Source organism: Pteropus vampyrus, unplaced genomic scaffold (assembly GCF_000151845.1).
Source record: "Pteropus vampyrus isolate Shadow unplaced genomic scaffold, Pvam_2.0 Scaffold415, whole genome shotgun sequence".
Classification (NCBI taxonomy): domain Eukaryota; kingdom Metazoa; phylum Chordata; class Mammalia; order Chiroptera; family Pteropodidae; genus Pteropus; species Pteropus vampyrus.
This window is the reverse complement of record NW_011889196.1, coordinates 130,943-145,351: the sequence shown is the minus strand read 5'-3', so window position 1 is coordinate 145,351 and position 14,409 is coordinate 130,943. Positions and strand designations below refer to the sequence as shown.

Here is a 14,409-nt window from a genome sequence, read left to right as displayed (position 1 = left end):
GTTTTTTGGAGCGTAACGGCTCAACGTCATCCTAGGGGGTCCTCTGTGTTCGCGCGGTGTCCCTTGTAACATCTTCTCTTTTCTAATTTTATTTGACTCCTCTTTTCTTGGTAAGTCCAGCTAAATGCTTGTCTGTTTTGTTTACCTTTTCTAAAAAAGAGCCGAGTCTCACTGATGTTTTCTATTTCCTGCTGCTGACTTTGGGTGCGTTTGTCCTAGCTCCTCGCGGTGCACAGGCAGGTGTCTCTCTGAGGTCTGTTAATGCACGTTCTTCATTGTAAACCTCCTTTTGTAGCCGCACATAGGTTTTGGTGGTTTTGTTCCCATTTTCATTTCAAGATATTTCTAATTTCCTTTTGCTTTCTTTGACCCCTTGATTATCCCGTTGCGTGGGGATTTCCACACGCTCAGCGGTTTTTCGGCTTTCCTCTCATTGCTTTTCTCGTTTCACACCACCGTGGTCAGAAAAGATGGTATGAGCTCAGTCTCCCTAACTCCGCTGAGACCTGTTTTGTGGCGTCATCTGACCTGACCTGGAGAACGTTCTGTGCGTCCATGTGACTTCTCGTAGATAAAAATGGCTTGTCTTAAGCTCTTAGCAACTTAACTTTGCTCACTGACGGAAGCTTCACTTTTTTTACTCTGCCTTTTAAAATGTTACGTCGTTATTTACCTCTTTTACGTTGCGCATTCAGTAATGATTTACAGTAGCTATGCTCGTTTTTAACGTTCTCTTCCTTGACCTTTCTACAACAGCGAAGTGGTTCACACACCGTCCTGTGCAGAACTGATCTCTGCGTGAGGCTGTCCCGGCGCACGGCCCGCTGTCACGTTTCCGTGTCCCTAATTAGCGCCTTTGCGTCTCAGCTTGAAGAGCCTCTTTCGGCGCTTCCGGGGGCGGCCCTCGTGGCAAGGCTGTCCCTCGGCTTCTGTCTGGGAAGGTCTTTATTCCTCCACATCTGAAGAATAACTCTTCTCAGTAAAACAGTCCTGGCTGGCAATTTCTGAGGGGTTTTTTTTTTCCTTGAGCACTTCGAGCGTGTCACTCCGCTCCCTTCTGGCACACAGGGTTTCTGCCGAGAGGTCCGCGGACAGCCTCATGGCAATTCCTCTGCAAGTTATTGATTGGTTCCCTGGCTGCTGTTAGAATTCTTTCCTTAGCCGTGGTGTTTTGACAGTTTCATTATAATGTGTCGACATAATCGGGGTCTGTCCGCTTCGTGAACTTGGATGGCCTCTCCCCGGGTTTGGGACGTTCTCAGCTATTTTTCCTTTAAACAAGTTTTCTGCCCCTTTCTTCCTCCCTTCTCCTGGAACCGCAATTATTCTAACATTTGGGGTTTTTTGATGGAATCCCATAGATCACATAGGCTTTCTTCACTTTTTTTCTTTGTTCTCGGGGTTACTTCAAAATCCCCACCCCTTACTGGCCTACCTCACACTTGATCTAGACGGCTGTACGCACATTTTCCCCCACACTCGTGAGTTCTTTGGCTCCAGAATTCCCGCTTGGTTCTTTTTATGATCTCTGACCTTTGGTGAGTGTCTTATTTTGAACCTGTATTTTTTAGTGTGTGATTTCATTGAATTGTCTGAGTTTTCTTGTAGCTTGCTGAGTTTCTTCAGAGCAGTTATTGTCAATTCTTTATCAGCGAGATTGTGAACGTTCACGCCTTTAGCCTCGGTTATCGGTTTCCTCGATTTTTCACGTTCCTTGTGGTCTTGCCTGGCTTCTCTCGCACGTGAGAAGCAGAACCTCCTTAAATGTGGGTGCTGCCAGATGGGGTGCCCCGCTGTCGCTGGCTGCGCTTCTCTCTGCTGCTGTGTGGGTCTGTCTCACTCTCTCGCTCCCTCTCGGGGCCGACCGAACTCAAGCTTTTGTCTCTCGTCGTGATAGTTCCGTGGAACAGTCCCGTCCTCCAGAACGTGGCCCTGCCGCCCGTTTGTGGCCCATCTCTTGCTGCAGCCCGCCTTCTCGCTCTTGTCCTGAGCTTGCCAGGTGCACGTTCGGCACCTGGGACTTCAGGAGGCCTGTGGACCCGGGAGGGGCCTCCTGGGTGATGGGTGACTTGCCGTGCGGTCAGTGGGGCTGCGTCCGTTTCGGCCTTCAACGTTCTTTCCCGCAAGTCCCAGTTGCAGCTTCCTGCTCATCGTGGAGGTCCTGCCTAGGTTCTCAGGCCCCTGGGGACGTGGGTCCTCCCGCCGTGTCGCACACCCAGTCAGCACGCTGTCCCCATGCAGTCATTCCTGGAAGGGCTGGGGATGTCCTTACTGCCTCGGCTGCTCCCGGGCTTCCCTCCCAGCGGCTGGTTCTGCGGTCCTGCTGTTGTCACGGGTGTCCACCAGGCTGACGGCGACGGGTTGTGCAGCCCACACCGAGGTGTCTGCCTAGTGCCAGACACAGGTGGGCGACTCAGGTTCCCTTGGCCTGGGGTGGCGCTGGGTCCCACAGCTTGTAGATTGCTTCCTTGACCTTGTCAAATCTCGTTACTTGAATAAAAATTACCTTCCTAGAACCTTAACCCTGTGAATGTGAAAGACAGAGCGAGCCCCGTCGTCCGTGCCAGGTCCTCCAGGACCCCCGCCCCCGCCGGCTCCGCTCCCTGTCCAAGCTGTAGCCGACACACTTTCTCAGCCTCCCCGCTCATTCCCTTCCTCGGGGCCGTGCTCCGCGCCCACCACCCACCGTCCAGCACCTGTCCTGTCGTGCCTAACTCCGGGGTATGAGCAGCATGTTATGCGTGTGACGCCCTCGCCCAGTGTCAGCTCTGCGGAGACGGGGGTGTGGTTTATAATGCAGTTTGCCGGTGATCTTTTGTGAATTTACATACACACCTTGCCTTTCAGGTGTGACTCCTGGGCAGCATACTCACTGTCACTTGGAGGCTTATGAGAAAGGGCAGACTCACCAGTTCCAGCCACCCAGACCGGCTGAGTCAGGTTCTGCACATCAACTAGACGCCCAGCTCATCTGTGCACACACGAGCGTGAGGCTCTGACCCAGGTAGCCGCAGCAGACGCCATCTGTCTCGCTGATCAGGGATCCTTAACCCGAGGGACCCGAATCCTTCTGGGGGTGGAGAGTCTACAGAGGCGGCCTGGGAATCTGTAAAATGCTAAATTTTATGCAGTGTATTTTGCGCACGTGCGTGTGCATGGATGTGTCTCGTGAAATGGCCCACCCATCATGACTTTCACGAGTAAAGCAGTGGTTATGAAGTGACAGTGACACAGACGGGGGTGTGGCCAACAGTGTTTAACGAGCTCTCCTATGACCCTGATGTCGGAGGTTTGAGAACCACCTTATTAGACACCAAAGGAGAGGGAGGGTTGTGCCCCGTCCTACGTGGTCAGGTGACACTGCCCTGAACTGAGACTGGCTTCGTGTGAGCTGGCTGGAGACATGGAGCGACACAGGGAAAGGTGACGATTTGATTCTAGAGGAACTGAAACTGACGATACTCATTTCAGATGTTTATCGAATGCATTTCTATATGTTCAGCCTAGTGTGAGGGTTAAGAAAACAGGCTTTGTGGTCAAACCTGAATTTTTTAAGAACTGGTGAAAAGTATTTTGAGTCTTTTTGAAAGCTGGCAATAGGAAGTTCAACTGAACTGTTTAAGTGAATGATTTTTCACACAGTTCTTACGTAAAAAAACAGTCACCCACGAATGGATAACCTGCCATATATGATCACCATGTGATCTAGTCGTCTGGTTTGGTACAGGGGAATGGAGTAAATCAACAATGTAGTAAAGCCAGTTTTTTTAAATACATTTATTAACCAATGTTAACACATTAAATGAGCCTATATATTGCTAGTCAGAGCAGCTTACAAAATGCCAGAATGCATCATAGAACTGGACAGCCACAATGAATAATTACAATGTGCATAGTGGCTAAGCTCAACATCTTGATATAGCTTTATGATTTGCAGAAAATTTTTAATAATGATTCCTAAAACAATCAATTGTAATTTTACCTAAAACTTTTACAAAACCAGGCCACAATCTTTTTTTAATTTTGTTTTTTTTTTTGTTTTTTTTTTTTTTTAAACACACAGTTTTCACGCTGTAGTAACTTGGAAATGTGCAACCGTGTCAACGGAGACAAAAAAGCCAAAGTAACACGAATCTTAACGTTCATGCAGCTATCAGTAAATAGTACACACTCTGGAATGGTTTTACACCGAAAGTATTTCCACAATAACTTGCTCTCATAGGGGTGGATCGAAGTTTTAAAACTTGAAAAACGACCAGAGAAGGTAAGTGTTCTTGGTTACGCCGTGGCAACACTAACCAATCACACAGCCACGAGGGGCCGAGCTGCCGAGTCGCCGCGTGATTCAGGTACGGTGTTGTTGGGACGGGGCTGTTCTTACCAGCCCCTGGGCACCACTGGGCAGCAGCTTGTCAATTAACTTGTGTCACCACCACCTGCAACAGCACCAGGACTGGGTGGATGATTATTTCACAGAAGACTTACATTTTTATTTTTAGAGTGACCCTGACAAACCTGGAGAAAACTTTTTTAAAGGTTTTTCTCCCGATTCTTTCACTTCCATTGTGTGTAATTGCTTCAATAAATATCAAAGGTCTAAATAAATATTTACAAATTATTTCTCTAACCTTAAAAAATAACTAAACGATAAATGGGAATTTGACTTGGTCTAAGATCAGTCTTTGCAAAAAGATAAATTGTGAGATTTTTCTTAAAAAAAAAAAAAATTTAAGTTTTCCTGGCTGTATTTTATATATCTATGTATATATATAAAAAAAAAAAAATCATTATTCAACTATCGATCCATTCCTATTGGTAATGCTTCTTAATCCAGACATTCCGCAAAATACAGACTTTTTACAAATCACGGCATCTTTAATACAAGAAAATTAACATGCATTATTCTTCATTCTGTGTACAGTGACAGAGTTCATTAGTAGGCAAAGACCCATTACTACAAACATAACGGCTTCTGTGAAACTTAAGTGCTTTCTTTCAGCGTTAACTTACAACATACGAGGTGACACCAGGTAATAGGCAATCAGATGATACTTGGGGAGGGAAGGGAAGCATTAAATAAATTTGTATGCCTCATCTATAATTTCATGTATGGATTAAGGTAGTTTTTGGCTTAATTTTCTTATTTTGTTACAAGCACTCATGTTAGGACAAAGATGAAATGTGCAAACTTTAAAATTTAAATATTCATTTTCTCTAAGATCCAGCTCAGTAAAAGATTACCCCAGTTCCCTGCAATTTTAAACTACAAGATCAAAGCTAATAATTTGTTATAAAAGTTATATATTGAAAAGAAATAATGAAAAACACAATTGGGAAATAGTTAAGAAAAAATATGCAGGACTAGCACCTGCTGTGTCAACCCTGTTCCCTAAATTCAATCATATACCCACTGGCATAACCAATAGATAATGCCTTTAAACAGTAAATTAAGCTGAACAAAACCAGCTCAACAAGGTTAAGAAATAAATTTCACATCAAGGTAGTATGTTTTATTTTTGAAACAGTTCTGTAGTTCTTACATTCAGGTCTATTTTAAATGTTTGTTAAACTCATTGTATTCACCTGTTGTTTAAAGGTTAAAATCTCTGTAAAACCTAAAAATGTTTTAAAATTTGCTGTAAATGCAACAAATTCAATTAAATTTTATTTAAAATAATACCCTCCACTGATGTTACTTTTACCCCCTGAAAACTCCAGAGGAACATTAACAAAAGATTTAAACTACTGTGCAAAATTTCTTCACGAAAAGTGTTTAAAGGCTGGTGCAAAATGGGAAGCAAACTCTAAACAATGTCGGCTCCTTGGGAACAAAAACCACCGTGTCTGGGAAGAGTGACCGTCGGGGACTCTGCGGCAAAGGCGCGTCTTCATCTTTTCCGGCGACAGGTGCGCTTGTGCTCGGCGTGCCAGTGCTCCTGCTGGCACTTGATGGAGCAGTAGGACGTGTTCCAGCAGCAGTGGTACATGGCCTCCTCCTCACAGTTGTAGCACTGCGGGCAACAGACCAGGACCGGTTTACAGGGAGGAGGGCACTGGTTAAAAACGGCAGACTTTTCATTGTGCTTTTCGAGCGTTCTGGCTCAACCATAAACTATCGTCACAAGAACACAAAGTGTTTGACGCGCTCAGTGGAACGGCAGGGACAACGGCGAGCGAGGCCGCAGCATGGGGTCAGGGACCAGAGACGCACACTTACCGGCACGCAGGCGTACGTAATCCCGGGAGAGGGCTCCGGTATGGTGGAGGAGGCACCAGGACACTCTGCCACCCAGACAACACCTGTCCTCCAGATGTCACAGCTGAGTGCAGAGATGCGCAGCCACGGTGGCAGCTCCCCAGCTCCCCACCGTCCCACCGTGGTGGTCATCCTCATCCTCTGCAGCTGAAGTGACTTGCAGGAGCCAGGAATAAGACTAGGACACCCGGCACCATTGCATAAATGGAAAATCAGTGGCTGTGCACGCCATAGGAAGGGCTCAGGAAAGGCCGAGGACAGAGTTTATATACCTCAGGCTGATTCTTGGCACGGCCAAGAACAGACCCCGAGAAGGGGGAGAAACAGCATTCCAGAACCACATTCTTGTACTCAAATGGTCAGAGTTCAACAAAAAAAATCCTAAGGCCACGACGCAGCAGAAGCACATGACCAAAGGAGAAGGTCCGCACCGGATGCGTGTGAACACCCAGGAAGCTCGACAGACTCCAAGTCCTGACCTCCGAGACCCACGTGCAGACACGAATAACCCAAACTTCGAAAGCCGAGGGAAGGGTAAGAACAGTGGACGTCGTGAGAGAGAAGCAAACTGTCACATACCAAGGATCATCATCTCACATTTCTCATCGACGCTTTGGAGGCCAGGAGAGAGAGGGCTGATACAGTCAAAGCGCTAAAAGAAAAAAACTTAACCGAACCCTATAGTCAGCAGAACTGTCCTTCCAAAGTGAGAAATTTCAAAATCCCCAGATAAAGTCAGAGAGAGCTCCAGACATCTCAGTGACGGTTAATCCTGGATGAGTGTGATAAACTGTAACCATGGCTCGTAACCGTGCCTTCTGATTTCTAACCAATTTAAGAGACTAACATTAAAAAAAAAGAAGTTAACAGAATAAAGCTAATAGTACTGCAGAATTCGTTTGTAACTCTACATCTTGTTTTCTACATAATTTAAGAGGTTAATACATGAGTCTATGTTTCTGGGCATACAACGTGCAGAGATGTAATGTCGTGACAACTGAAATGGGCGGGGTCAGCTATAAATTTAGGAGCAGCAGCTTCCGTATGTTGCTTAGGCTCAGTGGCTCTAAACACAAATCATAGTGTCAGAGTTTTAGGGTTAAGTGGAATCCCCAGTCTCCACAAAAGAATGAAAAATTTAAACATTTCACTACCAAAAACTACTGAACACAAAAGGAGAAGAAGTCTGGGAATAAGCAACAAAAAGCGAGAGCGTGTAGAGAAAACAAACAGCCCTTAAACTACACGATTAAACTCCCCCACGGAAAGACAGACCGGCGTAACGGGATCCAGGTCGACGCCATCTACAGGAGACTCACTTAAGATAGACAAAGGGCGGGGAGGGTGTCCGCCCTGCTCTACATTTATGCACCTACAGACCGTCAAAATAGAGGAAGCAAAAACTGACAGGACTGACGGGAAAAACAGCTGGGGACTTCGTGTGCACAACCACCAGACAGGATAAGGAAACGGGGGACAAACTACACAATGAACTGACCAGAACTCCACCCAACAAGTGCACGTGGGACATTTTCCAGGACAGACCATATGTCAGCTTACAAATTAAGTCTCAGAGTATCTTCTCTGACTACAATGGGATCCAGTAAGAATCAAAAACAAAAAAGTAAAACTGAAAAATTCACAGAATTAAGGAAATTAAACAACACACTATCAAACCAACCCAACGGGTCGGAGAAGAAATCACTGGGGAAATTAGAAAACACAACGTTATCGGATAGAACTCAAGGGACGCAGCCAGGCTATGGTCCTATGGGGATTTATAGTTGCAAATACCTCCCTTAAGAAAAGAAAGATCTCAAGTCAGTAATCTGAAAGTCCACCTTAAGGAATGACGAAAAACAAGCTCGCAGAAAGAAGGAAATAATAAAGATTAGCGAATAGATAGAGGAAAAAAATTAAAACGGAAAGCTGGTTCTTCAAAACGATCAACAAAGCTGATACACCATTAGCTCGATGGACTAAGAGAAAAAGACAGAGGATTCAAGTTAATATCAGAAATGAAAGTGGTGGGACCTACTGATCCCACAGAAATAAAAAAGGACTGTAACAGTGCCCCATTAATGATCACACACATTGATCTGGATAACCTAGATGAGACCCACAAATCTCTAGAAACAAAATCTACTAAAACTAAATCACAAAGAAATAGAAAAGCTGAATAGACCCATAACTCTTAAGGAGAATGAATCGTTTTTCAAAACTCCCCCAATAAAAAAAGAGGTGTGGACTGGACGGCTTCTCTTGTGAATTCTACCCAACCATTGAAGAACTAATAATGCCAATCCTTCTCAACTTTTCCAAGAAACTGAACAGGAGAGAACACCTCTGAAGCTGTCTGATTCCACCAAAGCCAGACAAGGACACTACAAGAAAACTATATCAGGCCTTGTGAACACTGGGATAAAATTCTCAACAAAATACTGGCAAATGGAATTTCAGCAGCACATTAAAAAGATTATATACCATGACCGTGTGGGGTATATCTCTGTAACGCATGGACGGTTCAAATGAAAACTGACTAATGTGACAGACCGCGCCAACACAGTAGTGTAAGAAACACCACACGATCGTGTCAGATGCAGAAAAAGCATCTGACAAAATTCAACTCCCTTTCATGATAAAAACACTCAACAGGAATAGAAGGAAATTACCGCCACATAATAAAATCCACATACGAAAAGCCCACAGCAAACATCATACTCAATGGTGAAAGACCAAGCTTTTCCTCTAGACCAGGAACAAGATAAGGACACCCAAAAAAGAGAGGAACGCCAACGAGCCCATGACAAGGCGCCCCCCCTCACTGATCCGCAGGGAAACGCGAGTCACACCACAGATACTACCCACCTCACACCTAGGAGCACGGCTACCACCACAGTGCAAGACCACAAGTGCCGGTGTGATGCGGGGAAAGGAGACCCTGGTGCACGGCTGGGGGTGCGCAAATCAGCGCGGCCACTGTGGGCAATGCTGTACCATTTGTTTCACGATGATGTACGACTTAATTATAATACAAGAGTAATTCTAAATCTTTTACCAGTCTACTAGAAATGACATGATGACCAAAGCAGCCTAGAAGGGCGAGTCCCAGCTCTACCAACCAGGTTTTTAGTCACCCCGTTTTAATCTCCTCAGCCTCAAATTCCTCATCTAAAAAAACGGGTATAAATCAAAGCAGTGTGGCACTGGCATAGAAGCAGACACAAATCACTGGAACAGAAGAGAGAGCGCAGAAATAAACCCACACGCATATGATCGCTTAGTTTATGACACAGAAGCAAAGCAGGGAAAGGACAGTGATGTCAATAAATGGTGTTGGCATGCCACCAAAAAAAAAAAAAAAAAAAAAAGCAACTGGACCACTCACACCAGACACAAAAATCAACTCAAAATGGATCAAAGACTTGAATGTAAGACCTGAAACTACAGAACTCCTAGAAGGAAACATAGGTGGTTAAGCTCCTAGTCATCAGTCTTGATTTTTTTTTGATTTGACACAAAAAGCAAAAACTAAACAAGTAGGCACATCAAACTATAAAGCTTCTGTACAACAAACGAAACCATCAACCAAACGAAAGGGCAACCTGTGGAATAGAAGAAAATACTGGCAAATCATATATCTAATGTCCAGAACATAAAGAAATCGTACAACTCAACAGAAAGAAAAGCAACTGAAAAATGGGAAGGACCTGAATAAATCATTTCTCCAAAGAAGACATTCAAATGGCCATCGGATACTTGGAAAGATGCTCAACGTAACTGATCGTGAGATATCACCTCACACCTGTTCATTTATACTAGCGACGAGTGCTGGCGAGGACGCGCAGAAAGGGGAGCCCTCGTGCACTGCTGGTGGGAGTGTAGACTGGCGCAGCCTCTGTGAAAGCAGAACTACCGTATGACCCAGCAATTCTACCTCTGGGTATTCATCAAAACCCCTCCCCCGAAAAACACAAACTCAAGCGCACGCACCCCACGTCTGCAGCATGAGTTACAACAGCCAAGACACGGCTGTCAACGGACAGATTAAAGAGGATGCAGTGCATACATCCGGTGGAGTAGGTGGAGTACTAACTACTCAGCCATTTGCGACACTATGGCTGGACGCTGAGTTTATTATGCTGAGTGAGGTAAGTCAGACGAATACCGTAACGATGTCGCCTGTATGTGGAATCAAACAGGAATACTGGGGCCGGGGCCGGCTACTCGAGCACCGTGCCACGGAAAGCAGCCGTGCAGTGCTTCGCCACAGCCAGCTCCGCCCGCCGCCCCACGGCCCGCCCTGGTCTCCGCGTGGGGGCAGCGTGGCCACACTGTGCTTCCTGCACGGTGAACACACCTTCACCTCCCTCTAGTGAAGTCGTTTCACTCCCTGCTTCATCTACCAACTTATCTACAGTCCTCTGAGTCAGACGCTGAGTTTCCCTTTCTCTTGCCAAATCCCTCGTTATAACAGTTGCTGTAACGTCTGCTTCCCTCGTGAAGCGTTTGCCTCACATGACCTCAAAGCCTCTTTCTCGACGTAGTCTGAATCGAATGAACCACCACAAAATTTCCCATGATCGTTCATTAAAACCAACCAAGGTATGAGCTTTTGGGAGCAAAACTTTTTTCCCCGCCAATTACTTGAGGTCTGGAGATTGTGTGTGCTCAGAAGCTTCTCATTGAGTGGGAGACGAGTCACCAACAGGACACAATGAGCTGCTTCTCAGAGTCTCAGCGAAGACAGAGACCAGTGAGATGTTACCGGTATAAATTAAAAGCAATCAGTTTTGTCAGGAGAATCTAACGTATGAATGTTAAGTGCAGTAAAGTTCTGAAAACCCTTAATTCACTAACAGGATACTTACATTTGTAATTTCACGATGCAGACACTACCTATCGGGAATTACCAGGCAAAAGTCAGGGCCAGCCAATTTATCCAAACTGAATATTTGCATAGACGGAGAAGTTCTATCGATCGACCGTACTAAATACGGTGTGTCCTGACTGTCCTGACCTCCCTCTAACGGAATCACCCTGAGCAGTGCTCAGCGCTGTGGGGTCTGGAGCTGAGAGATTACGGGGTTTCGATGAAATTTTAAATGAATGCCAACACCTTCACATTTGATCTGATTTCAGGAATAATCTGTGCACGTGTATCTTTCTGGACTGATCTTCATCATACCTGTTTTTTCAATAGTCAAACACACACTGCCACTTACCCACTGCTTCTTCTTGGTCTGAGAGATGAGCTGCTTGTGCTGGGCTGCGAGCTTCTTGATCTCCTCCACGAACTCCTCCTTGCACTTGTCCTTCACCTGCTTGCACTTTCTGTCCATCTCGCCCTGCATGTTGGCCATGGCTTTACTCACAGCTTGTCTCTTCTCTTCTTCCATTTCAGAACGCAGCTGAGTGAAAACCAAGTGAACCCACAGTACGTCAGCTCACGGCTGACAAAGGCAACCGGCCCTCGCGCAAACCCGAACGCCCGGTCTGTACTGATATGACGCCAACGCCCCCCTTCACTTACTAAGAGCGGCGCACGTCCACGCGACGAGAGTACTACTACTGACCGAAGTTTTACAGAAGACCCTCTCTGACTGTATTCCTAGTTGTGAAAAGCAGCTACCTGGCTAACACCTGAGTGAAAGAAGCTAACCGCCGGCTCCCCAGGCCCGGGTCAGACGGCACCACGTGGTGCAGGCCCCTCACCTTTTCCAGGGCTTCTCGAACAACTCTCTCAGTTTCTCGCTTGTGATCAGATTTCATGCGGTCTTTGAAGTCGTTGAAGATTTTGGTGTACTTGTCATGGCACATGCTCTGACACACTCCGTCACTGGCGGTCTGGGTGCTTCGATGCAGCATTCGTGGTGAAGAGGCACTTAACTTCTTGGTCTGAGTTGACACGGACACTTTTTCGATTGGCTGGGGCATGGTGGGGATTTCCTGGCTGGAACTCACGGCTTCGGTTTCGGGCTCTGGCTCCTGGAGGGAAGGCAAGCGCCTGGGTGTGAGACACGTTCGCGAGCAAGCCCGTCGGGGAGGAAACACGGGCTGTGCATCGGCGGCCACATGATAAACTGCTGTTGAAACCCGTGTGGCTAAGACGGTCAATTCTGTGAGGTGTATGTACTTCACCACAATAAAAATAAACCAAAACTGAAAAACCCAGGCAGTTAACAGCTACCATAATTCTAAATGGTGACTTCTTTTGCAATTTCCTTATGTACTAATACTGTAGTCTTTGCTTTTAAAATAGACTAAGCAAAAAAAAAAAAAATTATCATATAAAATGTAAAAGCTGCGACTTACAGTCATTTCTTTAGGCCAGGCTCAGCTGCACCTGGTCTGGCGTGTGCACGGGTCACATGGGCTTATCCACAGTTCCCTCCAGCTTTAAAACACTGGTCTAACCGATGTATTTTTAATAATGCTTAGAGAAAACATCAGTTTCAGGAGGTGCCGCCAAGCGGCCTCCCCACTCAGCCAGACCGGCACTGTGGGGTCAGAAGGCTGGGCTCAGACCTGGTTGATATTATCTGATTGACACTAATGCCTTTCACAAGGTCACATGATGAGCGACTGTCCTGATCATAACTTTGAAAGTATTTCCTGTTCCCTGTCACGTGGACACTGTGAAATGCTCAACTTACTTCTTTCTTGGGTTCCACACTTTGATTACGTCGTCCTTTTTTTGCTCTTGGTTCTTGAGTGACCTTTAGCTGTGGGCAGCACAAAAGTAACAGCAGATTATTCTCGACACCAGGAAGCACTTCCCTGCTGAAAATACTAGCCAGGGACCTGCAGGTGAGAAGTACCTTGCTCCGTCTGACGAAGCTGCGGCCTACTCACCACCCTATGGAGAGGAGGCTAGAGAGGGCCGACGCGCCTTGGGGACAGGGCGGTGTCCACACCCTTTGCACTCTTGGTCGAGTGGGGGGCTGTGGGTGCTCACCGATTTTGGGGCCGGGCGCTGGCTTCCTCTGCTGAGTGCTTTTACCAGTGTGTGGATGAGGGGAAGAAGGAACATCGAACTCGCTCTCACCGTGAGTGTGCTAAGGGGGCTCACAGCCAGACCGCAGCGGACGGGCACGCCGCTCACCTGCTCGTTGCTGGTGGAGGAGATGCTCGATTCAGCCTCCTCCTCCCCGCGGTCCTCGTTCTTAGACTTCCAGAACCTTCCCTCACGAAGGAAGCGCTGATGCAGTTCCAGCTCATCACAAGCCTTCTTCCAGCCCATACTGCGCTTAACGTGCAGCCGGTGGACGTTGACTGTGATGTCCTGAATGTTTTCAGAAGGAATCCAAGCCCTGGCAACATTCAAAGGTGTCGTCAGAAACTGCCAAAGGGGTGCTGGACTCCAAGCGTCGTAAAGGACAATTTGCGGCAACTCCAATTTACTGAAGCTGTTAGCTATGGCTAGAATAAAAAACTCTCACCAAGCAGAAAATGCACCCGTGAGGTAGCTTTTGTTTTGTTCGGTCAAAAAAGTTCTCAGAAGTGGAGTGATTCACAAATCCCTTGGAAGTGTTCACTGTTTTCTTTAATCAGCTTGAGCAAGTTTATGTGTACGATGTGCCTAAGTCTTTTTTAAAATGTTACCTACTGTTGATCTGAACACTGTATAAGTTATTCCAAATCTACCTATGTGCAGATCAGAACTACTAAATCATCTGAAAATGCCAAGACATTTTCATGAGATGCATGTAATTTGAAGGCATCTAAAAACTGCCACCTAGTAAGCTGTGTGTACGTCGCGTCCCTGTTCATCAGCTGAACCATGATTAACGAGCAAGGAAGTGCTTGTATCGTTCACCAACCAGGCCACTATGAACACAACTTCAAGCGTCTCTGAATTAGGTGTGGTATGGATCTAACACTATAGAATAAAATGCTGTTGTTTCTTTCTATTGGGGAAAATGCTAAGAAAATTTTCCCGGGCACTATTCCCTAGACTGGATTAGTAACCATCCAGAACGTTGTTGACTACGTGCCAGGGGAAGGCACCACAAAGCACGGGACAGTGAGCGGGACTGCTCTCCCGTGGGACTGCCTCTCTTTACAGCTGGAGCAGGTGCTGTGCAGGAGGGGGAAGGTAAGCTATTAATCAGCGGCTGGAGCCCAGTGAGGGCACTCACCGTGCCCGATTA

At 46.4% G+C, this 14,409-nt stretch overlaps 1 protein-coding gene across 1 annotated transcript in view; it reads right to left on the bottom strand.

The window, feature by feature from the left end:
* Positions 1-3,762: 3,762 nt before the first annotated feature.
* Positions 3,763-14,409, bottom strand: part of ZMYND11 (zinc finger MYND-type containing 11) — a 71,851-nt gene continuing 61,204 nt past the window's right edge. Inside the window, exons 11-14 of the mRNA XM_011380919.2 lie at positions 12,913-12,981; positions 11,972-12,244; positions 11,482-11,667; positions 3,763-6,011 (exon numbers count right to left, since the gene is read on the bottom strand). Coding sequence (XP_011379221.1) covers positions 5,889-6,011; positions 11,482-11,667; positions 11,972-12,244; positions 12,913-12,981 — 651 coding nt within the window. The 3' untranslated portion in view covers positions 3,763-5,888. The remainder of the gene's footprint in view (positions 6,012-11,481; positions 11,668-11,971; positions 12,245-12,912; positions 12,982-14,409) is intronic.